The following is a 26,380-nucleotide window of genomic DNA, read 5'->3' as shown; positions in this document are numbered from 1 at the left end:
GAAAGTTGGTGGTTGTGGATAGTGAGAAAGGCTACTGCAGGATGAACATCAGATGCTAAGTTACCTCCACCCCTTCCACTTACCTCTTTATATTAGCTATCTCCCACCCACCCACCACCCCATCCCCCAGTTCTCTCTGTCTAGATGAAGGGACTCGAGCTGAAATTCTGATTGTCCATTTCTCTCCATAATTCTGCCTGACCTGCTATGTTCCTCCAGTGCTTTTGTATTGCTCCAGATTTCATCATCTGCAGTTTCTGTTGTGTCTTCAGGTGTAACAGCATGGATAGATTGGGGAATTTTCTGTTGAACAATGTCAGGCGCTCATGTCAAGAACAAAGTCACAGTTGAGAATTTCTTCAAAATATTCCTTCTAGTAGGCATTATTTGTACTCGATAAGTTTCCCTTTCTTCTCGATACTCAGTGGGTTGAGCATTGGAGTGTTTGCACTGTAGATCACCTCAGTAACACTGGGAAATCCTTGTAGGTCTGAGATTTTCTGATGGACCTTCAGCTGTTTTTTTTCCTCCTAAGCAACACTGCACCTGACCTCTGGGAGTAATTGATAGGACAAAGGAGAAATGTGGCGACCCAGAGCCCAGAACCAAAACTCATTCCAAATTCAGTCCACTGTGGAGGCAACATCTGTATTTGTGCACGGTCAGCGAAAGTGAGGACAGGGATCTTATACTTAACATCCACAAAACCTGTATCCCCCACTAGCCTGCCCCTTTTGCAAGGTCCATGATAAGATGCTCTAAAATATGCACCACTTATTGTGTCTTGGAAGCCACTTCTCAACAGAACCAGACATCCATTTGGAAATTCGCCATCACCTTTGGTAGACAGGGCATCGTTCCAGTTGTGGAAGGAGGAGTATATCACCTCCCAAACCACCCATCCCATCAAGGACCTCCTGTCTCCTCACTAGCAGAGACTGTTGTCCTTTTTGGCTTCAATTGCTACCTCAGAATCTAATGGAAGCACTAGGGAGGAAACCATCCTGTCAATAATGGCAGGATAACTTCTCATCAGAAAAACAGCTGATGTTTTCCTCTTTGAGACTGGCTATAGAGCAGTGGTAATAGAATCCACTGCAGGAATTTGGAGTCCTTTGGAATTCCCTCCCCCCAGAAGGGCATCACGGTGGTGCAGCGGTTAGCATGATAACTTTTACAGCTTGGGGCATTGGAGTCTGGAGTTCAATAGCAACACCATCAAAAAGGAGTTTGTATGTCCTTCCCCGTTAATACGTGAGATTCCTTTGGGTGTTTGGGTTTCCTCTCACAGTCCAAAGACGTACCGGTTAGTAGGTAAATTGATCATTGTAATTTATCCCATGGTTAGGCTATGGTTGCTGCTGGCTTGGGTCGAAGAGCCAGAAGGGCCTGTTCCACTCTGTTATCTCTAAATAAAATGAATAAGGCTTTGGGGAAGTGAGTAAATTCCAGGTTGGATACACTGAGGAAATTAAGAAGTGTGGGAATGTCACTGGAACGGTGCAGTTTTTGAATGGCGGAGCAGCCTGAGGGATCTCCTCCTGCTCACGTTCCACACTCTTCTGGGGAAAGAGGTAGCTGATGAACAGGGTCAGTGAGAGAAATTGACACTGGCCTGGTGAGGTTAAAGAGAGATTCAAGGAGGTTTCAGTTCAATACGAAACTAGAGAGGGAGCAAATGTTCCACCAACAGGAATGCCAGTGATGTTTGAATTCTGATACAAGTTAACCACCATAAAATAGTTTGAGGTTTGAAGGGAAAACTCTAGTGACAAAACCAGTACAGACGACCAGAGCATGAAGTTGATTGGAGGATGAAAGTGACCACTGGAGGTCAGTATTTACTGTCCTGAGCCAAGGACACAATTGATACCAACACATTGGTAGACTACACTGGGTAAGGATGGCAGATATCCTCCTGTAAAGGTCTAGAGATATAAAAGACATATCAGAGGCAGCTTCTCCACGCAAACAATGGTGCATATTGGAATGAGCTGTCAGAAATATGAGGTGGCTACATTAGCAACATTTTTAAAACTTCTAGTTAAGTACATGGGTTGGAGAGGTTTAGAATCTCTGGGCCAGACACGGTTAGGTGAAATTTACTTGTTTGGGTATTATAGTTGGCTTGGATAAGTTTGGCCGAACATCCTGTATCCATGCTTTGTGACTAAGGACATTTGTGAACTCGTCAGGTTTTTACAAACAGTCTGACAATTTCATTATCAACATCGTTCATAGTCTTTCATTTCAGATTTAGTTAATTAAATTTAAGTTCCAATGGTGAAACTCGTTAAGTTGTGTAACTAGATCCATAAGCCAGGCCTTTGATGCTGGACCAGTAACTTAACCATTAATGTATTATGGCATATGATTCAGGACAATAATTAGAATCAAGAGTGTAGTGCAGGTTGTAAAAGAATAACTCAGATGTTCTGTATACAAAGCATAATGTTTTTCTTGCAGAATTTCAAATGAGATCCTAAAACAAGGGGCAAAGAAATGAGTTAACTGCCTTTCTCCAGTTATAGTGTGACAGTGAAGAATGACTATATTGTACAGGATTGAATGGCTTCATTATTGCAGTTGTTGTCAGACTGGAATAAAATGGACAAGTATACTGGTTTGCTCAAGCATGAACAAATCTGTGTCACGTAATAACACTCAACTGAGGACAAGTTCAATTTATTCATGGGTTGAGGGTGTAGCTGGCAAGGCTTCCATCTATTGGCCAGCTTAAACTGTCCCTGCCAAGAAGTGGCTTCTTGAACCATTGCAAGCCTGGTGGGAAGGTGATCTCATTTAGTGCTGTTAGACAGTGACAGTTCAGATTCTTCTGAGGGAGGATCATCAGCCTAAAAAGTTAATTTCCTACATTTCCAAGAGGGTTTGGTGATTGAGTTGGAGGGCAATCTGTGCCCCCTCTTGTGCCACCCTTGCTTTCTTGGTGGTGGAGCTCACACGTTTGGAAGATGCTCCTAAAACCTCTGGGCTGTGTAACAGCAGTGCATTTCCTACATGGTGCACGCAGAGCCACTGTGCTCGGGTGGAGGAAGGAATGGATGTTCAGAAGGTGGACCGGAATCCAGTCATTGGGATTCTCCGCTCTTGTGGTGTTGAGCTGCATGAGTGTCAGAGCTGCACCAATGTGGTTGACTCTTAATGGCTCTCATTTCAGGAATGGGCAATAAAGGTTGGCGTTTCTAGGAAAGTATGTATCCCATGAATAAAAAAATAACAAGGAGGCTTTACCATTTCGCATGGTCCTTTTCCTCCATGTGTACAATGTAAAAGACAAAGATACAGTGAATAAATGTGCCTATGTTGTCTATATTGGATTGGCTGTTTAACAAGTAACTGTTAGCTCTCCTGTTCCATTAACTGTTCTGGAACTGGATGCTGGGTGTTGTGCAAATATCACTTTTTCTATGCTACTGATGACAAATATGTGCCCACGAGGAATGTCCTTTCAAGAGAGCGGAAACAGGTTGGATCTGTGTTCATTAGAAGAACGAGGGGCAATCGTATTGAAACATTAGATTCCAAGGGGGTACAACAGAGTCAATATTGCGATGTTTTCATTTTTATTGTATTGATACACAAGGTGGAATAGGACCTTCTGGCCCTTCGAGCCACACCACCCAGCAACTCCCCCAATTTAACCCTAGTCTAATCATGGGACAATTTGCAGTAACCAATTAACCTACCAATTGGTGCATCTTTGGACTGTGGCAGAAAACCCATGCCGTCACGAGGAGAACGTGCAAACTCCTCAGAGGCAGCGGCAGGAATTGAACCTGGGTGGCTTGCTCTGTAAAGTGTTGTGCTAACCACTGCGCACCATGCTGCCCAAGTGGGAGAATCATGAGTGGGAGTATCTCAAATGAGGTTTCGATGTAAGGAGCCAGTCATTTAAAGCAAAGATACATCGACAATCTTCTTGTAGAGTGGTAAATCTCTGGAATTCTCTACACAGGTTAGCTCATTAGAAATATTTAAAGGGGAAGTAGATAGATTTTTGAACAATTGGGGGATTTGAAAGACATGGGGAGCTGGCACAGAAGAAGGATTAAGGCCTGGGTGGGATAGACCAGGCGTGATCGTATTGAATGGTGGGCCAGGTGACCTGTTCCTACTCCTCCTCGTGTTTGTGACCAGTCATCCCACTGGTGCTTTCAGGGCTTTTCTATGTAGCTTCCTTTGAGGGAAATATCCATCCATTTGAAATCTGGCTGTGGGCTAAGGATTTGATTGACATTTTATGGTGGATTTTCTTCCATCTAGTCACATGATCTGGGCCTCATGGGCAAGGCCAACATTCACTGCCTATCTCTACTTCTACTTACCACTTAACTGAGTGGCCTGTTGGGCCACATCAGAGTGGAGTTACTAGCAACCATGTATTGATATGTGGGTGTCACTTGCAAAGCTATCAGTTCCTGTTATCCACTCCTCATGAACCTGAGATCCTGTTACAAATGTTATCTCATTATTCCAGATCAGATTTCTTGGATTTGAATTGGGTAGTTGGAGGTTTGAACTCTACCTGTTGGTATTAGTCCTGTTATAGAGTCATAGAGCTCTACAGCGCAGAACATGCCCTTTGGCCCATCTAGTCAGTACTGAATTGTTATTCTGCTTAATCCCATCAAACTATACCCGGACCAAAGCTCTCCTTATCCCTCCCATTCATGTATAGTACTAATCCAAACTTCCCCTAAGTGTAACAATTGAATCTGCATCCACCACTTCCACTGGCAGCTTCACATTCACACCACCCTCTGAATGAGGACGATTCCCTCTCCCTAGGTTCCCCTTAAACATCTCACCTCTCATCCTTAACCTATGATCTCTAGTTCTCGTCTCACCCAACCTCAGTGAAAAAAGCCTGCTTGCATTTACCCTATCCATACCCTTCATAATTTTTGTAGACCTCCATCAAATCTCCCCTTATTTTCTTACGCTTCGGGTCAAAAGTCCTAACCTATTCAACTTTTCCCTACTACTCAGGGCCTCAAGTCCCAGCAACATCTTTGTAAATTTTCTCTGCAATCTTTCAATCTTATTTATATCTTTCCTGTGGATAGGTGACCAGAACTTCACAAAAATTTTGCTTCATCTACATCTTATACAACTTCAGCATAACATCACAATTGTCATTTGTCACAGCCATTCCTAATACAGTGTAGTACGTTGTTCTCTGTATTGTGGACTAGTAAGACCGTAAGACATGAGAGCAGAATTAGGCCATTTGGCCCATCAAATCTGCTCCTCCATTCCATCATGGCTGATTCATTTTCCCCCTCAACACCATTCTCCTGCCTTCTCCCATAACCTTTGATGCCCTGACTAGTAAAGTGATGACAACACTTCTTTTCCAGGTGTTCATTCAGGAATTTGTTGGCATTGAGGACTAAGGGAATAATTAATATCCAATGTTAGACGTGGTTGTGACAAACTAAGTACCAATAGAAAAATGACTAAGAAAATGTTGCGGATTCCAGATAACTGGGACACATTGGAACCAGTAAATTTTGGCCCAATTAAGCTGCTTCTCCAATTAGTTGAAGTTTCATGGAAATAGTTAAAAAGGTATAAAAAAGACAAACTGAGTAATAAATTATGTATTTAAATAAAAAACAGAACAGCTTAGAACACTACCAATACTACTACAGTACAGTAAAACTGTGTTCGTTCCTATAGTTACCGATAAACGAATTCTTTCATGTCATATTCTTTTGGCTGCAAATGAACAAAATCAGTGCAAGCACCTTGAGTGGATAATGGACTGCTTTCATACAATGTTGTCACTGATTGCATCCTCCAAATCTTCACTTTAATTGTAACATACAAGATGATTGTCAGTACCTTCATAATTCCTAACTTATTGAAGTAGTGGAATTGTTTCCTTTTCACTCCCATCTGTTTCTGGCATCTCCAATCCTGAATGCTTAAAGCTGTGGTGAGCAAAACAGTTCTGAATTATCTTGCTAAGTATCAGTGACAAAAAGCATTGCTTTTTGAACACAAACACATACAACTGAAGCTATTTAAAAACTGTTCGTTCGAAGCACGTTGCAGTGTCTAGTGGCAACGCAAGTGCACACGACTGTTGCTAGTTAGAAGCTCCTCAGCAATGATTTCCTGCCCCAGTTAAGTGGCATAGTGTCCCAAATAAATGAGGGGAATCCTGGTTACTTTCTTGATTAGTTTTTGCTCTTTAAAAGTTGTTGTGAATAAACAGCTGTCCCAATTATCCAATGGCTCAATTAACCGGATTCACTGAGCTAGGTGGTTCCCAGTTATTAGGGAATTTCCATTTTACGCACAAGACTGGGACACAGGTTTGTTAGGAGACTTTTTCTTCATGTTACACGGAGAGCCATTCCTCCAGAAAGTAACAACTCCATTTACAATTCGTAAATACGCCCCCTTTAAGGCTAATTCTAATGGTATGGTTTGTTCTACATTTTCATATTTGGTATTGTCCTAAGCAAGCTAGAGAGAAGAACACCTAAATCATGGAGTCTTGTGGTGCACAGCTGCAAGCTAGAGAGAGCCACTCCACGTAATCTTACGTCTACAGTAGAAGCTAAAAGGCAACACCATGTAATCTTGTCTACGGCAGTAGGGCAGAGGGCAGCACCACGATTATCTGCTGATCCAGGCCTTAAGCAATACACACACACAATTGTATTGTCTCACAAAGGTATTTACCTGACCCCAGTTGGTCACAATCCTTCACACCAAGTTAAGGCTGTTCACATTACAGAATTTCATCCTTATCAAATTCACAAATCCATACCTAAATATTTGAGATATGCCATAAAAATTCACTCTCATGGAACTTATTTGAAAATAAGGTAAATAAATAGTTTTTGTTTTCAGATCTCATTTTGATGCATGAGCAGATGATACCGCTTTGTATTGTGGAATTTAACAGTATGTTACATAAATAACGGGCGTGTCCCCTGTGTTGGAAGTGGCTGTGAGAAGTATAATTTGGTAGTGATCTTGCTTCTGTCAGAAGGTTTGGTAGTTGAAGTCCACACTGGAGACTTAAGCAGATGCTCCCACGTAAAACTGAGGGAGAATAATGTGGTTGGTGATGCCATCTTTTGGATGAGATGTTAAACTGTCCTCACAGGAGGACAAAAATATTACCATGACACTTATAATTACGAGCTGAGAAGTTCTTCCTTGTATGGCAGACAATGGAGTCATAGAATTACACAACGCAGAAACAGGCCTTCAGACCATTTCATCCACGTTCACCTGTTTGCCAACACCACTAGTCCACTTGCCCACATTAGCACCATATCTTTCAATGCTTGTCTAAATTCCTCTGAAATATGCTGATTGTGTATTTATTCCTCTATCTCCTTTTAGACATTCTGGACATCTACCACTCTCTGCAGAAAGGTATCTAAAATACGTAAGCAAGAGCACCTTCATCAGTTTGGCCTGAAATAGTTTTCTCTCAATAAAGTGGGCAAGAAGTTTATCCTGGTCTTTGTCAGATCCTTTTCCATTACACTGGTACTCTGGCCCAGCTCTCTGTCTTCTGTGTTGTTATACATGAGGCTAAATGCAAGCTTGAGGGACAAAATCTTGCCTTCTATTTAGGCACATTCTAAACCACCTGAAACTACAGCTGAATCCTTCTGGACTTGGTATTAGTGTCAGGCTTGCGGGGATGTGGCCTAAATGCCAGCAAATGGAGCTAGCTTAGATGGCCACCTTGGCTGACAAAGATGTTGGATCAAATGGCCTCTTTCTGCGCTGTATTACTCTTTGAGTCTGCTGCCCTATGACTCTGTAATTGTGTAACTGACTCGTTCTGCTGAAGACCATCCTTCTGTAATATTGATCCAGCTGTTCTCTCTGAGCTGGTTTGCCTCACCTGCTGTATGCATTTCTTACAGCTCTGTTTTTCACAGCCTTTCGGAGTCAGAATCTGGTTTATTATTTCTGCATATGTCATGGAATGTACTGTCTTGTGGCAGCAGTACAGTGTAAGACATAAAAATCACTGAGTTATAATAAATAAAGCAAATGTAATATTCATGGCTTCGTGGACGGTTCAGAAATTTGATTGCTTTTGGGTCTCCCTATCGCTCGCAATCTCTCTGTCGCGTGCACACTCTTTGTTACCCGCGCTCATTGTCATAGAAACGTAGAAACAGAAACATAGAAAATAGGTGCAGGAGTAGGCTATTCGGCCCTTTGAGCCTGCACCGCCATTCAGTATGATCATGGCTGATCATCCAACTCAGAACCCTGTACCTGCTTTCTCTCCATACCCCCTGATCCCTTTAGCCACAAGGGCCACATCTAACTTCCTCTTAAATATAGCCAATGAACTGGCCTCAACTGTTTCCTGTGGCAGAGAATTCCACAGATTCACCACTCTCTGTGTGAAGATTTTTCCTCATCTCGGTCTTAAAATGCTTCCCCTTTATCTTTAAACTGTGACCCCTCATTCTGGACAATTATGAAATTGTCACAGCACTGTAAACAGACTTGCCCGTTCTTAGAGCAATTTTGTATCATTGCAGTGTGCTCTGTAAAGTATTGAAGTGGTTCCCTCTCGGATTGGATTCATCACAGTTTGATTGAGGTGGAAATGTTTGTGATTTCATTGAGACTTACAGGAAGATGCTTCCTGCTTGGCCTTGCTGCCCGCCATGCCTCCAGCAGTGCCGCAGGGTCATCAGTCAGGGACCACCATTCATTGACGTTTCCCTCCCTTAGCCCTGGTACATTTCTTCAAAATAAAGGAAGAGGATCCACAAGCACATCTGTAGTTGTGTGTTACGAGCTGTTAGCTGCAGGATAGTGATGTGTTACTGCCATCCAAAGACTACAGACACACATGCCTTCAATCTGATCCAATTAAAAGTAAGTTATGGTCCCACATTTGTAGCCACAGGCAGCAGAAAGTGTGATGTGCCTCATGATTTTGAGAACTTGGATGGTAATCAAAAGAGGAATCATGCTGTATTGTGGCCTTCTACTTACTCTTTCTCTGCTGAGAAATGGGTTGGTGATTCGTGAGGGTAAAGAGAAGATCCAGGTAAATGCAGAACTATGCGATATGAAGCAGCAAACCGTACAAAGGCATAACCGACAGCATTGTTTAAAATAGGCACTATGTAAAGTTATTTATTTTTACTGCACTGAGATACTATATAAGGATTTGATGACTGGGCCTCCTCCAGGCAATCAACCCCCACCCCTCAATGCTGTCAGGAATGGGAAGAGTTAAGAATGGAAATTGAGAGTCTGGTTAAGGGAATTGCAAATTGAGGACATTCTGCACTTTTGTGGCTTCATAACCTGGCGAATCACATTCATATACCAAAATCCACATAAATTAGGGGATATTTTATGGAGATCTTACAGTTTGCCTCCATTTTTAAAAGTGTGAAGTCCTTGTTCCCCGGTGAATTGTTGTAACATTGAGATGAAAGCTAACTTCGTAAAGTTACTTGCTATGTTTTGTGTTGCTAATGTTATATGAAACAATGCTTTGTGAAAACTACTGGTAGAAAGCCAGCTCTCCGATTCACACCTGTGTTTACTGTGTTTTATTTAAGAACACATGAAAATTTAGCGTAAGGTAGTTGTGTCACGATTGGTTTATTGGATGTGATGTTTTATTGAATATGTATTGACTTGCAGGGAACTGGTCAGCAAAAGAAAATATACTCAGGATGCTGATTATCCAATGGATAATTTTGTTGAATTTACACTCCTGGTGAAGAGATTCATACCACATGAAATTTTTCAGCATCTGTCTCTGAGACCAGTACAATTGGACTGCATGTTCTTATGGTTCTTTACAACACTTTGTTGCACACCTGCTCCAATTACAAAGTTTGTGTGATGTCCACCTGACTTTTCCTCAATCTTCTGCTACAGGTGAATGGGAACGTCCCTCCAAAATTGAAGAAGAGCGCCCATGAGATGATCCTGGAGTTCATCCGTTCTCGTCCTCCATTAAATCCCGTGAGTACAACAGGTCTTTTCAGGATTCACAGAAGTCTTGATTGCCTTGTAAGGTGGTCTGGTAACCGCCAGCGAGAGGTCAGGAGTGTGTATCAGACAAGCTTGAATTTTGCAGCATGAACTTCCAGCTAGTTTCCCCTTTCCTGAGAAGAACTATTGATAGTCCTTAGACTTCCAAAATGATAGTCAGAACACTTGGGTGTATTTGTGTGGTGAATTACAATAGCTGACATATTGCCAAGGGTTTTAGCAGCTACCAGATCAGTGCAAAGTTGCCTGTTGACAGCATTGCTATTCTGGAGCAGTGTGTTTTCAGTTATAGAGTAATAGAGGAGAGAAACCACAGCACTAAACAGGTTATTTAGCCCATTGAGTCCACACTGACTATAAACCACCCATTTACACCAATCCAACATTAAGCTGCTTTTTGATCTACCAACATTCTATTCTCCCAGATCTTAGCACTCACCTACACAACTAAGGACTGTTTACAGTGGCCAATTAACTTACCTGCTTGCACATCTTTTGAATATGGGAGGAAGGCTATACGGTCACAGAAGAATGTGCAGCCAATGTTAGGATTGAACCTGGTCTCTGGAACTAGAAGGCAACCACTCCAATCGCAGCACCACTGTGCAGGAGGAACCCTCTCACCATGTAGTATTTGTAAGTTTTACCTATCATCTATAAGTCAGTTTGGTTTGATTTTTGTTTTTTCTAGCTGTTGTTCTTTTACGAGATGTGAATGTCGTAAGCCAGGAAGACACTAATTGTTCCAGGGCATTTCAAAGGGAGGTTAAGGATCACCATGTTGGAATAAATTCTGGATCAGACTTGGTGAGGACATATTTCCTACCCTGACAGAAGGACCTGAGTGAGATTAAGACAAGCCCATGCAAGTTAGCAGTGTGAAGAGTGATTCTCAGTTCGCAACTTTTCCTGGTAGGCAGTGGTGTAGGGCATGAATTTCCATTTTGGTTCCCTTAATATCTCCAAATGCTTTTTTAAGCATAAAAGGATTGAATCTGTTATCCTCGAGAACAAACAGTAGGGTAACTAGGTCACATTGAACTGCTTCAGTGAGATGTTAGATTCAAAATAATGAAATGATGAACAAAACGAAATGTAATAATTGCACAGAAATTCCAGTGGCAAGGCAGCCCATTTGGCTTATTGGATCCATGCTGGCCCTCCTGCTCCTGATGAACCATCGTTTCCTCTAAGTTCATCATAAGACCATGAGATATAGGAGCAGATTTAGGCCATTTGGCCCATCAAGTACAGCTGAACCATTTCCCTCACAGCTCCAATCTCATGCCCCGTATCTCTTTATGCCCTGACTAATCAAGAATTTATCAAAGATATCTTTCACCTTTGTGCACTCATCTAGCTCCCTCTTAATAGCCTATCAAATGGAATATGCAATCTGTGGCCACTTTATTATGTACCACTGTATGAGTGTGTGTTCATGGTCTTCTGTCGCTGTAAACCATTGACTTCTGATTACAAAAGACTTGTGCTGATGAACTGGCTGGAATGTTCACTGAGATCTTTAATCTCTCACTTCAACAGTCTGAGGTACCCACCTGCTTCAAGCAAACTTCAATTGTACAGGTGCCTAAGAAGAAAGTGGTAACCTGTCTCAATGACCATCGTCCTATAGCACTTACATCCACAGTGATGCTTGAGGAGCGACTTGAGAATTTGTCTACTGTCACAACAGGTCAACAGAAGTTGTCATTTAATTGGCTCTTCATTACCCAACTCAGGTACAGGATTCTGAGTTGGATGATCAGCCATGATCATACTGAATGGCGGTGCAGGCTCGAAGGGCCGAATGGCCTATTCCTGCACCTATTTTCTATGTTTCTATGCTTCCATCCTGGAATGCCTGGACAAATAAAATGCTTGCATCAGGATTCTCTTCAATGACTAGAGCTGAGCATCAGGACTATCATCCCCTCAAGACTAATCAATAAGCTTCCAGACCTAGGCCTCAAAACCTTCTTGTGCAACTGGATTCTTGATTTTCTCACATGAAAACCCCAGTCAGTTTGGAATGACAACAATATATCCTCCACAAGTACTACCGATGCAGTGCCAAAAGTTCAAAGTAAAATTTATTGTCAATGTGACACCACATACAACCCTGAGGTTGTTTTTCTGCAGGCATACTTAGCAAATCTATAGAACAGTAACCGTAAATACTGTGAGTCGGTGGTGAGTAAGGCAAATGCCATGTTAGCATTCATTTCAAGAGGTCTAGAATACAAGAGCAAGGATGTGATGCTGAGGCTTTATAAGGCATTGGTGAGGCCTCACCTTGAATATTGTGAATAGTTTTGGGCCCCTCATCTTAGTAAAGATGTGCTGGCATTGGAGAGGGTTCAGAGGTGGTTCACAAGGATTATTCCAGGAACAAAAGGGTTATCATACAAGGAACGTTTGATGGCTCTGGGTCTGTACTTGCTGGAATTCAGAAGAATGAGGGGGTATCTCATTGAAACCTTTAGAATTTTGAAAGGCCTAGACAGAATAGATGTGGAAAGGATATTTCCCGTGGTAGGAGAGTCTAGGACAAGAGGACAGAACCTCAGGATAAAGGGGCGCCCTTTCAAAACAGAGATGCAGAGAAATTACTTTAGTCAAAGGGTGGTGAATCTGTGGAATTTGTTGCTACGTGCAGCTGTGGAGGCCAGGTCATTGGGTGTATTTAAGGCAGAGATTGACAGGTTATTGAGTAGACATGGCATCAAAGGTTATGGGGAGAAGGCTGGGAACTGGGGCTGAGGAGGAGATAAAAAAAGGATCAGCCATGATTGAATGGTGGAGCAGACTCGATGGGCCAGGTGGCTTAATTCTGCTCCTATGTATTATGGTCTTATGGTCTAAATAGGATCAATAGACAACAAACTGTGCAAATACTGATATAAATAAAGAGCAATAAATAATGATAGCATGAAATAACTAGATAAAGAGTCCTTAAAGTAACACCTTTGGTTGTGGGAACACCAGAAATAGAATAAGTACAGTTAGCCCCTGTTGTTCAAGAGACTGATGGCTGAGGGGTAGTAACTGTTCTTGAACTTGGTGAGGTGGGTCCTGGGGCACTTGTACCTTCTACCTGATAGCAGCAGTGAGAAAAGAGTACGGCCTGGGCGATGAGGAACTTTGATGATGGATGCTGCTTTTCTACGGCAAAATTTCATGTGGATGTGCTCAATAGTTGGAAGGGTTTTACCTGTGATGTGCTGGCCTGAATTTACTACCTTTTGTAGGATTTTCCACTCAAAAGCATCGGTGGTCCCGTACCAGGCTGTAATGCATCCAGTCAGTGCACTTTCCACCACCCATCTGTAGAAGTTTGCCAAGGTTTTTGATGACATGCCAAATCTCCACAGACTCCTGAGGAAGCAGAGGCACTGTCGTACTTGCTACGCAATTATATTTACGTAATGGGTCCAGGATAGGTCATCTGAGATAATGACCCCCAGGAATTTAAAGCTACTGTCCACCTCTGATCCTCTGATGATTACTGGCTCACAGACCTCTGGATTCCCTCTCCTGAAGGCTACAAGCAATTCCTTGGTGTTATTGGTGAGAGGTTATTGTCATTATACCATTCGACAAGTTTTCAGTCTCCGTTTTGTATGCTGATTCATCACTCCTTTGATTCAGTCCTCAACAGTGGCATCATCAGCAAACTTGTACATGGTGTTGGAGCTGTACTTAGCCACACAGTCACAGGTGTAAAGCGAGTAGAGCAGGGGGCTAAGTACACATCCCTGTGGTGCTCTTGTGCTGATGGAGATTGTGGAGGAGATGTTTTTGCGAATCCAAACTGACTGGGGTCTACACGTGAGGAAATTCAGGATCCAATTGCACAAAGGGGATATTGAGGCCCAGGTCTTGGAGTTTACTGATTAGTTTTGAGGGGATGATGGTCTTAAATGATGAGTTGTAATTCATAACAAGTAACCTGATGTTTGCATCTTTGCTGTCCTAATGTTCCAGAGCGCAGAACCAATGAGATGGCATCTGCTGTAGACCTGTAGCTAGGGTAGGCGAATTGGAACGGATTCAGGTTGTCACTTGGACAGGAGCTAATCAGTTTCAACACCAGCCTCTCAAAAGACTTTGTTGTTGCGAATGTAAGTGCCACAGGGTGAAAGTCATTTATATATCTACCACACTCTTCTAGGCCACTGGTAGGATTGAAGCCAGCTTGAAGCAGGTCGGTACCACAAATTGCCAGAGCGAGAGGCTGAAGATATTCGTGAACAGACCAACCAGTTGGCCAGCTCAGGTCTTCAGTACTTGGCCAGGTACTCCATCCAGACCAGATGCTTTCCTTGGATTCACTGTCTTGAAGGCAGCTTGCATATCATCTTCAGATATTGAGGCAAAAGGATCATCGGGAGACATGGAGGTGCACAATGGTTCCTCCCGGCACAAAAGTCATTAAGCTCATCTGGAAGCAAAGCTCTGCTGTCCGTATGTCATAAGATTTAATTTTGTAGGAGGGTGTGGCATTCAAACACTGCCACAGCTGTCAAACATCCCTCGTTGATTCCAGACTAGTCTGGAGTCTCCACTTTGCCCGTGAGATAGTGTTACGGAGACCACACCTGCACCTCTTGTAGCATTCTTGATCTCTAAACTTGAATACCTCTGATCTGGCTCTCAGCAAATTCCAGATCTCATTGTTCATCCAGGGCTTCTGATTGGGGTAAACACTGAGGGATTTTGTGAGGGCACCCTCATCCACAACTGTTTTAATAAAGTCTGTAATGACCCTGGTGTAGTCATTCAGGTCCTGAAGTGAGTTTGTGAACATGACCCAGCCCACTGACTCAAGGCAATCCTGTAACTGTTCCTCTGCCTCCCGCAACCACCTCTTCATTGTCTCCGGAGCCCTGCTCTTTAGGTTCTGTCTATGTGCAGGTAGTAAGTGTACAGCCAAATGATCCAACTTGCAAAACTGCAGTCTTGGAATGAAACAATAAGCATCTCTTAACATAGTGTAGTAGTGCTGTAGTGTGTTGGGATCTCTGATGCAATGGGTTACATGCTGGTGATAACTGGGCAGGGTTTTCTTCAAACGGGCTTGGTTAAGTTGAAATTTAAATTGAATTGAATTTAGTTAAATCTTACATCCGTCTCACTACATGAGGGAGTACAAATCTTAGTGTTATGAGTCTAATGGCTTGTAGAAAGAAGCTGTCCCGTAGCCTGTTGGGCCTGGTTTTAATGCTGCAGTTCCAGATGGAAGCAGCTGAACCAGTTTATGGTTGGGGTGACTGGTGCCCCAATGATCTCCCACGCCTTCTTTACACATCCGCTGCTTTAAATGTCCTCAGTGGAGGGAAGTTCACATCCACAGATGCACTGGGCTGTCCGTACCACTCCCTGCAGTGCCCAGTGATCAAGGTTGTTGTAGTTCCATACCAGATGGTGATACAGCCAGTCTGGTTGCTCTCAATGGTGCCCCTGTGGAAGGTCTTAAGGATTTAGGGGCTTATGCTGAACTTCTTCAGTCACCTGAGGTGGAAGAGATGCTGTTGTGCTTTTTTTGCCACACAGCTGTTGTGTACAGTCCAGGTGAGATTTTCAGTGACGTGCATACCGAGGAACTTTAAGCTACTGCTGTTACATGCTTACAGATTGCCTCATGCAGTTTTGCAAGTGCTTGCTTATAATCAGCCACTGGTAGTATGTAAACCGCAATCAAGATCATAGCTGAGAACTCCCGAGGCAGATAGAATGGTCTACTTTTAATTGTTAGTTGTTCTAAGTCAGGGGAACAAGAAATTGACACAATCTCCATTTCCATTCACCAACTAGAATTGACTAAAAAGCACACACTGCCACCTTTTTCCTTACCAGAGTTTGTGGTTCAATCCATTCTGAAAATTGTGAAACCTTCCAGTCATATCACTGCATCTGGTGTATCTGCAATTACCCAGGTTTCTGATGCAACTAACATTGAGAACTACCTCATCTGCCTCTGACACAGCAGCCTTGCCCTGAGATTGTCAATCTTCTTTTCCAGTGACTGCACAAAGGCTGTGTGCATAGCCTCCTGCTCTACTTGCTTTTTACTTCTAACTGTGAGACTAAGCACAGTTCCAACGCCATATTTAAGTTTGCTGATGACACCACTGTCAATGGCTGAAACAAAGATGGTGACAAATCACCATTTGTTATTGAAAATTTGGCTGAGTGGTGTCATAACTACAACCTCTCACTTAATGTCATCAAGACCAAGAAGCTGCTTGTAGACCAGGAGAGGAAAACCAGAAGTGCATGAGCCAGTCCTCATCAGAGGATCAAAGTACTAGAGGGTTAGCAACTTTAAGTTCATGGGTGTCACTATTTCAGATGACCTGTGCTAGACCTAGCACAATAGCGAAGAAAGCACATAGGGCCTCTACTGCCTTAGGAGTGTGCAGAGATTTGGCATGACATCTAAAGGTCTGACAAATTTCTATAGATATGTGGTGGAGAATGTATTGATTGGCTGCCTCACGGCCTGGCTTGGAAACACCTATACCTTTGAACGGAAAATCGTACAAAAGGAAGTGGTTTCACTCCAGTGCATTGCGGGTAAAGTCCTCCCCAACCACTGAGCACATCTACATGAAATGCTGTCGTGGGAAAGCAGCATCTATTAACAGAGATCCCCACCACCCAGGCCATGCTCTTTACTCACTGCTGCCGTCAGGTAGAAGGTACAAGAGCCTCAGGGCAGACAAATAGCCAATGTGCAAAAGACAACAAGCTGTGCAAATGAAAATAGAAATAACAACTGAACCTTTGACCATGTCCACATATTTTTATCAATTGAGTTGCTGCCAAATGATTGGCTGATTAGATAATTACATTAACGAGCAGGTGTCCCTAATACAGTAGCCACTGAATGTAACGTTAATGTAAAGAATGAACAGTCAACATTTCAGGTCAAAACCCTTCAACCACTCAGATCCGGAACCTCAATTTGAAGTGTCAGTTATCCATTTTCCTCCATAGAGGCTGCTTGAGTCAATGAGTTCCTCCAGCATCTGGGCTTTTTGCTTCAGATTGCAGCATCTGCAGTCTCTGTGCCTCCATAATATGAGTTTATGCGTGGATATTGTAAGTGAAATCATTGCTCAAATTGTAATTACAGCGTTCTGTGCTCATTTACCATTGTGTCATAATGAAATTGACAGTGGCTTCAAGGCTGGTGTAGCAAGGAAGAGAAGGTGTTGAAACCTTCAGGACTGCATTAGCTAGAATCACTGTAAACACCAGGAAACGCTATGGCTTTCTTAAGTTTTTAATAACTTACAAAGCCGTAATTACAGCTGCCTCATTCTCATCTTATTTCCTTTTTTAGAATCTTACCCTTTTTACCTAGTAATCATTCCCTGAGTAAAATTTAGAATCGGAATCTGGTTTATTATCATTGACACATGTTGTGAAAGTTGTGATTTTGCAGTACAGTGCAAAGACAAAAAAATCTATAAACTACAAAAAAAAATAGTGCAAAAGGGGAAGAGATAACGAGATAGTGTTCATGGATTCAAAGACTTCAGAAATCTGAGGATGGAGGGAAAGAAGCTGTTCCTGAATTGTTGAGTCTGGGTCTTCAGCTCCTGTACCTGATGGTTGCCCTACATGCCGATGTTCTTTAATGATAGATGCTGCCTTCTTGATGCATTGCCCGTTCATGATGTCCTCAAAGGTTAATGACTACACCTTATTAATGGCTCTTTGTCTTGGAGTCCTTTCTACGGAAACTTTTTCTGCACGATTTCTCTGATCTTCCATCCACAACTTTACCAACTTCTCTCAGGTTCTCAGATCTTGAAAGCAAAAGGCTTAATCTAGCTTAATCTTGTCCTGCCAGAGCTTTAAAATGGAGACAGAGGGGATTGCAGATGCTGGAATGTAGAACAAAAAGAAGCTGCTGGAGGACATCAGCACATTGAGCAGCATCTGTGGAGGGAAATTGACCCTATATCGGGGCTGAGTGTGGAGAAGAAAGGTGATGACTACAAAGAGGAGAGGGGAAAGGGGAAAATAAGTGCAAGTGGAGATAGGTGGCCTGAGGAAGGGTGAAGGATTATGGGCAGATGGAACCAGGTGGTGGGGAGGGAGAGGTGGTTGGGTGACGGAGGCTGGAGAGTGATTGGTGAAAGCAGGCAAAGGAAAATAAGGAGCCAGGTTGGGTTGTAGATGAAGGTAGAGATAGGGGTTGGGGGTGATAAATGAGGACAAAAAGGCTGCAGATGCAAGAATCTGATTAGCAACGTGATAGGAGAACTGTGGAAGGAGATATGGAATCAGATGGAGGAAGGGATCCTGTGGGCGAAGTGTGGAGGTAGCAGGTGGGTGGAACTGGGGGTGGAGGGGTGAAAATGGTTAATGTTTGCTGGAAGGTTTATGGGAAAGAGGGAAAAAAGTGAGGTCTGGTGGTAGATCAGGAGAGAGACGGGGGTGTCCTTGAGGACCCTGATTTATCTATAGGGAAAGAATGAATAAGTTAAGACTTTATTCCCTGAAGCGCAGGGAATGAGGGGGGGCAGGGGTCTTATAGAGGTATACAAAATCATGAGGGGCACAGAGAGGGTGAATGCAGGCAGTCTTTTCTCCTCAGAGTGGGCGAGACTAGAAGTGCAGGCAATAGGTTTGGGGTGAAAGGTGAAATATTTCACGGGGAATCTTCACTCAGAAAGTGGTGCCAGCGGGAGTGGTAGGTTGTAACATTTAAGAGAAATTTGGATAGATACATGGGTGAGAGGTATGGAGGGCTATGGTCTGCATGCAGGTAGATGACAGAAGACCGGGCTGGCACAGGCTAGAGAGGCTGAACACCTGTTTCTGTGCCATATCACTGTTCACATCACTGTGGTGTAGATCACCCAGGTAGAATATGAGGCGCTGTTCTTCCAGTTTGCCTTGGGCCTCACTGGCAATGGGGAGGACAGAGAGCTGGCTCTGGGGTGTGGAAATGTCTTGTAGTCTGGTGCATTGCAGACAGAGCAGAAGAGCCCTGCAAGGTGGTCACCCCGGCTGTGCTTGGTCTCGATAAATGGCAATTAGTAGAGGGTATTGGCTTAAGGTGAGAAGGGAAAGTTTTAATGGAGATGTGCAAGTTTTAACATGATATGTCTTTTCGAAAAAGGCATCTGCCCGAAAACTGAAACCAACCCCACCTCGTCCACGCAGCCTTCACGAGAGAATATTAGAGGAAATCAAGTCTGAACGGAAACTGCGGCCTGTGTCACCAGATGAGATTCGACGCAGTCGCATTGGTGAGTCTTGCTGAGCTTGGGTCTTCATTGGGATAAAAGTGTTTACGCATTTGCTTCTCTTTATTTGCTTCTCATGTTGCAGCTGTACACAATCTTGTTAAGGCCACAGTTGGAGTACTGTGTGCAGTTTTGGTTGCTCCTTTACAGGAAGAAAGTGGGGAATTGGGAGAGAGTGCAGAAAAGGCTTAGTCGGGTGCTGCCTGGATAAGCAGATGTTGGGCAAACTTGGGTTGTTGGCTCTGGACCAACGGAAGCTGAGGGGAGACCTAATAACAGCATATAAAACTATGAAAGGCGTGGAAAAGGTAGACAAACATTTTCCCAAGGTGGAAATGTCAAATGCTAGAGGGTTTAGGTTTAAGGTGAGAAGGAAAAAGTTTAAAGGAGGTTTTCAAAGCAGGTTTTTTGTAGACGGTGCCTGGAATGTACTACGAAGGGTGGTGATGGAACCAGATACCAAAGCAGTAATTGAGGGGCATTTAGACAGAGCATGAACAGACAGGGATTTATTTAGATTAGCATCTGGTTCAGCACAGATATGGTGGGCTGAAGGGCCTGTTGTAGGACTGTACTGTTCTATGCTCTGCTTGCTAAGCAGTAACGGCAATCAACATGAGAACAAGTGACCGTGTGCATATCCGTTTAAAAGTCAGCAGTTCTTCACATCAAGTGAAAATTTTTTAAAAAACTGTTGATTCTGTAAATCTAAAATAAAAAAATTAAAGAACAGCCAGTAGATCAGATGGCATCTTAAACACTTTTTCGCTTTCCACAGAGGCAATTTGACCTGCTGAGTGTTTCCAGCATTTTTCATCCTTTATGTCAGTTGTAATTAATTTCAAGAATGATCAGAGAGCAAGTGCCAGAGCAGGAAAACAGTAATGTACATGCTTTTCTGGCTTAGTGTGAGAGATCCTATTGGCTGTCTGCTTACTGTTTTAATCTGAGATTTTAAACTATTGCTGTATAATTAAAGGTGGGGACAAGTTCATCACCCATTGGTCAAGTCCAGAGTAATTCTCCTGGTACTGACTCCACATTAAGAGCAAGCAGTATCCATTGGGAACAGGTGGACTGACAGGGGAACAATGAAGGGGAAGCAACTAGGCCTAGAAATTACTTTGTCACACAAGACACCTCTAACATTAAATTCAGTTGGATGTGTGCTGTGTAGCACAATGTACGATTGCTAATTTTGTTCTGCCGTCTGTGTGTGTTTGTGTGTGTGTGTGTGTGTGTGGTGAGATACAGGGGATATGTGTACAAAGTGAACTCACATATGCAACACACACAAAATACTGGTGGAACACAGCAGGCCTGGCAGCATCTATAGGGAGAAGCACTGTCGACGTTTCGGGCCAAGACCATTCGTCAGGACTAACTGAAAGGAAAGATAGTAAGAGATTTGAAAGTAGTGGGGGGAAGGGGGAAATGCAAAATGATAGAAGACCGGAGGGGATGGGATGAAGCTAAGAGCTGGAAAGGTGATTGGCGAAAGTGATACAGAGCTGGAGAAGGGAAAGGATCATGGGACGGGAGGCCTCAGGAGAAAGAAAGGGGGAGGGGGGAGCACCAGAGGGAGATGGAGAACAGGCAGGGTGATGGGCAGAGAGAGAGAGAAAAAACAAACAACTAAATATTTCAGGGATGGGGTAAGAAGGGGAGGAGGGGCATTAATGGAAGTTAGAGAAGTCAATGTTCGTGCCATCAGGTTGGAGGCTACCCAGCCGGTATATAAGGTGGTGTTCCTCCAACCTGAGATTGTATTCATTTTGACAGTAGAGGAGGCCATGCATAGACATATCAGAATGGGAATGGGACGTGGAATTAAAATGTGTGGCCACTGGGAGATCCTGCTTTCTCTGGTGGACAGAGTGTAGGTGTTCAGCAGAACGGTCTCCCAGTCTGCGTCGGGTCTCACCAATATATAAAAGGCCACACCGGGAGCACTGGACGCAGTGTATCACACCAGCCGACTCACAGGTGAAATGTCGCCTCACATATGAGTCTAGGGCCCACATATGCAAACCTTGCAATAATTTAGCCTTCCCAACACAGAGCACAAGTTTAGAATGGTGCGATTTCAGACTCTTGTATTTAAGTAGTTTGTTTCACATACAGAACAAGCTAAAGCACTTTTACTTTTGAGTACATTTGCTAAATGTTGCATTTGTAGCAGAGGCAAAAGAATGAGCAGCAAGTTAAAAAAATAGGGTTGGGTAGATTCTTTCGCTAAGATGTGTCCTGTTTTGTCTTGGTATGTGTGTGTTTACAAGCCTACCCTGACTGTCCCATGGTTGATAAGTGGGGGAGCCACAACTCGGAACCACTGTAGTTCATCTGAAGGAATTGCCATTTCAAAAGGATTTCCAGGGTTTAGACTGTGAGTCAACACAGGAGCAGCCGATATGTTCCCACATGCAGACTGAAACAGGGTTTGCTGTTCCCAGGTACGCTGCATCTTTGCAGCTTCATTGAGCAAGAAGTGAAAACCAGGAGCATTCACATTTCTTCTTTCTGTAGTATTCACGGGAGACGTAATATTCATGTGAGTCAGTACTCGAGGTTTCCTTTACAGTGTCCAAACAACATGCTGCTTTCAACAGGTACTCCTCCCACAGACCTGCACAGGATGTGAGTACGGATGACCACTCACAAGGGGCAGTTCACAACTGACTCTGCACCCACCTGCGACAAACTGACTTTAACCTGCAGCAGTGCACTGGGGTTTCTTGCTACTTGGTTAGATCTTGTCCTTTGGGAAGGGGTGTTTGTGTGTATGTGTATACAGGAAGGGTTAAGGGATAGGTTGTCATTGACAATGAAGTTCCTGTTATTTGGCTAAAGACAGGAGAGGTATGCATTCACAAGGCCCAATGGGTCACACCGGAGAGTTGTAGTAACTTTTCACGCAAGTCAGGTATTTTGATTTTGCAACACTTGAGCAGTAATGCAGTTTTCTGGTGGCATCAGTCCTGTGACCCAAATATATCCCACCTGTTGCCAGGAGAGAGGGGCCACATCATGTGGGTAACTAACTGATAACAATTTGAGTCAAAACATTAAAAAGTTGTTACTTTTCTGAGTGCTGGAAGTTTACTTGTAAAAATCCACGTACTGGAATTTAATACCCCTTGAGTATAAACACAAGAAATTCTGCAGATGCTGGAAATCCAAAGCAACACACACAAAATGCTGAAGGAACTCAGCAGGTCCTGCAGCATCCGTGGAAATGAACAGTCGATGTTTCGGACAGAGACCTTTCTTCAGTACTGTGTGCAGTTTTGATCTCCTCATCTGAAGAAGGAATTTGGAATTGATTTATTTTTGTTACATTTACCGAGATACAGTGAAAAACTTGTCTTCCGTACTGTTCATTACACAGTGAAGTACAACAAGGAAAATCAGTAACAGAGTGCAAAGTGAAGTGCAACAGTTACAGAGGGAGTGCAGTGCCAGATTATAATGAGGCAGATTATGAGATCAAGAGCCTATTGTACTAGGGGACCAGAGTGGTTCCTGGAATGGGTGGCCTGTCTTATGAACAGAGATTTGGGTCAATCCCGCTTAAATTCACCAGAGTTTGAAGGACAAGAGGGAATTTCATAGAGTTTTGCACATTCCTAACATGACTGTTCAGATAGGATGCAGGGAAGGATGTTCCTGGGGTGGGGAGGGGCTTCAAAAGCAGGAGGGTTCTGAAGCTTAAGGGTAAGTCCTATTGGACTGAGATGAGGAGAAATTTCGTCTGCAGAGAATGATAAATTCTCTACCACACAAAACAGATGAATCCAAATCATTAAATACATTCAAGGAGATAGATATCATTCTTGGGGTAGTGGAATCAGTGGATCTAGGAAGAAAGCTGGTACATAGTCATGAATCATTGTGATTAGTCTGCCATTTTGACTGGTCTATTCCTGTTTCTAACTTCTGTGACGTGGGAAATTGGATTGGAAAGGTTTATCACCTGTTCCCTTAATCTTTCAGCCATGCTAGATTTGCCTAGAACTTAATTGCTGAGTCATAATGATTTGGAGGCTCATATTTGATCGAAGCCAAATTAGTTGGCCAGGAGATTTACCACACTGTCCATGCTGATGTCACTGTAGATGGGTGAGCTGGAGGAGAACACGCATAAACAGGGCAAGGATGAAACCGATTTTGTTTGAACAGGTTTGAAGACCAAAGCCTGTGATCTGGGCTTCAAACTGTTTGCGAGTTGTCAACTCCATTCCTCTCTGTTCTTTGATACTGAACCAAACTTATCAATACCCTGATGTCCCATTTGTCCCTAGTAATGCTGCTAAACCCATGATCCAGGTTTTGCCAACATTTCCTTATATTTCAATATTCGAAGTAAATTTATTGTCAATGTACATATATGTCACCATATACAATCCTAAGATCCATTTTCTTGTGGGAACTCTCAATAAATCCAATAACCATCATAGAATCAATGAGATGCACCAGCAGGGCAACAATCAGTGTGCAAAATACAACAAACTGCACAATTAGAAAAAATTAGTAATAAATAAATAGATAGTTAGGCAAACAAACAAACAAGCAAACAATAAATATTGAGAACGTAAGATGACAAATCCTTGAAAGTGAGTCCATAGGTTGTGGGAACAATTCAGTGATGGAGCAAGTGAAGTTGAGTGAAGTTATCCCCTCTGGTTCAAGAGCCTGATGGTTGAGGGGTAATAGCTGTTCCTGAACCTGGTACTGTGAGTCCCAAAGCACCTGTACTTTCTTTCTGATGGCAGCAGTGAGAAAAGAGCATGAACTGGGTGGTGGGGGTCCCTGATGACAGATGCTGCTTTCCTGCAACAGTGCTCCATGTGGTTATGCTCCATGGTGAGGAGGGCTTTACCCGTGATGGACTGGGCCATATCCACTACTTTTTGTAGGAATTTCCATTCAAGGGCATTGGTGTTTCCATGCCAGGCTGTGATGCCGCCAGTCAGTGTACTCTGCACCACACATCTATATCATGCCGCATCTTCACAGCCTTCTAAGGAAGTAGAAGCTCTGTCATACTTTCTTCATCTTTGCACTTAAGTGCTGAGCCCTAGACTGGTCCTCTGTGCAATCTTCAGTTGCTGACCCTCTCCGCCTCTGATCCCCTATGAGGACTAGCTCATGGACTTCCTGAAGTCAATATCAGTTTCTTGGTCTTACTGACATCAGAGTGGATGTGAGTGCTACTGGACGATTTCATTGAGGCAGGTTACCACATTCTTCTTAGGCACTGGTATGATTGAAGCCTGCTTCAAGCAGGTGGGTGCCTCAGACTGCCGAAGCAAGAGGTTAAAGATCTCAGTGAACACTCCAGCCAGTTGATCAGCACAGTTCCTTTGTACTCAGTCAAGACCCATCTGGGCTGGATGCTTTCTCTGGGTTCACCCTCCTGAAGGATGCTGTCACATCGGCCTCAGAGACTGAAATCACAGGGTCATTGGGACTGTGGGAATTCATGATTTTTCTCCATGTTTTGACAGTCAGAGCGAGCACAGAAGGCATTGAGCTCATTGTGTGCATGGAAATTTAGGATATCCCTGCACACATACACAAATATGGAAGTCCTAAACTCTGAGCAAACTCCGGTGTGGAACTTTTCTAGAGTAGAAGGGTGAAGTTGGAGGGATTCAGGACGAGTCAGGTCGAGGTTACTGTGGAGTGCGATGAAAACCTCTCTTGCAGCAATGTTGTAGACCACGCCCACCCAAAATTTAAATTACATGTAATATATGCAAGACAGTGAAGAAAGAGAGGAAAATAAATTGCAATGTCAAGATCTTCATGTGAAACAAAAGAGACAATCTGAGATAGGCCCATTGTAATGGAGGGAGGTGGTCCATGGTGTTCCATTATTGAGATGGGTTAGGGTAGTGCAGGTTGGTTCAAGAACCTGATGCTTATAAGAAGGCAGCTGCTCCTGGACCTGGTGTTGTGGACTTTATATCATGTTTCACAGTGGTAGCAAGAAGAGAGCATGACTCATTAGTAGGGATTCTGGGGCATAGGTTCTATGCCATTTACAGTAGGGGACCTGTTAGATTTAACCTCCGTACTCAGGATCTTCACTGTTTCCAAATAAATATGGATTCATGCTCAGTGTACTTGACCTCTGTCTTTTTGCAACAATGAAGTGTTAATGACGACGATACCCTGTAATGTTACTGTTCTTCCTAACTATCCGATTGTTTTTCTTACAGTAAGGAGACCACTTAGCATATCTCACAGTTTTGACTGGTCAGGTAAAGAAGGCAGCTCCCCTACCTGACGTGTGCATCTTACTGTCACGCCTTGCTTCTGCTTTTGCATCTCTCACTTCATCATTACTTTGGCCATACTCAGCTCCATGGGTTAATTTTGTGCTGTTTGCTGTGTGATTTGCTTGGGTGCAGGGGCTGTGATGGTGTCTCTTCAATATCTGTGATGTCGGGGTGCTTTCAGCTCATGGTGCATACTGTAAATAGAGTCGAAAGCAACTAAATGTGGTAAATTGTGTAACAAATGTATTTACTTATTTTGATGTGGGAAGCTGGGCATTTATTATCTATTCCTCACTGGGTTAGAGGAGGTGATGGCTAAAACCCATGGCAGCCCTTCTTTTGAAGGTGCTCCCTCAGTGCCACTGGGGAGAGAGGTCCAGGGATTAGGCCCTGTCACGATAAAGGAATGGCAAATTGTCAAGCTGGTGGAGTTTCCTTGTTTGTGTGGCCACTGTCGATGCAGGAGGTGCAGTTGAAGAGGGTCTGCTACCAGGGCAGAGATAAATGCCACCAGAATGTCACTGAGGGCCAAGCACAAATCCTCGGAATGCTAACGATATGTATACAAAGTTAGGAATATTACTGGAAATTCCTTGAGTGAGTGGGTAAGAGTGGAATTAGAAATTAACCTCTTGGTGGTTCTTTCATTCCAGCCCCATTCCTTCCAGAGCAGAGCTCTGTCGATATATGGGCCTAAAGGCCTTTCCTGATAGGATTCTGCATGTATATTGACTGCATAATTTATTTAAACAGAGAAAATATTTTAAGCAATCAAAAGCATATAGTTAT

The 26,380-nt window shown here is 43.3% G+C and overlaps 1 protein-coding gene across 8 annotated transcripts in view; it reads left to right on the top strand.

Annotated features, from left to right (window-relative positions):
• LOC132397745 (protein spire homolog 1-like) overlaps nt 1-26,380 on the top strand; it is a 223,557-nt gene that overhangs the window by 128,383 nt on the left and 68,794 nt on the right. For 6 of the 8 annotated variants that reach the window (XM_059976518.1, XM_059976536.1, XM_059976529.1 and 3 more), the window contains 3 exons: nt 9,925-10,011; nt 19,181-19,310; nt 25,532-25,573. In XM_059976518.1, coding sequence (XP_059832501.1) covers nt 9,925-10,011; nt 19,181-19,310; nt 25,532-25,573 — 259 coding nt within the window. The remainder of the gene's footprint in view (nt 1-9,924; nt 10,012-19,180; nt 19,311-25,531; nt 25,574-26,380) is intronic. The other 2 variants (XM_059976545.1, XM_059976523.1) reach the window with 1 other exon arrangement.

The sequence above is a fragment of the Hypanus sabinus genome, chromosome 1 (genome assembly GCF_030144855.1).
Source record: "Hypanus sabinus isolate sHypSab1 chromosome 1, sHypSab1.hap1, whole genome shotgun sequence".
In the NCBI taxonomy this organism is placed as follows: domain Eukaryota; kingdom Metazoa; phylum Chordata; class Chondrichthyes; order Myliobatiformes; family Dasyatidae; genus Hypanus; species Hypanus sabinus.
This window is presented reverse-complemented; position numbering and strand designations above follow the sequence as displayed.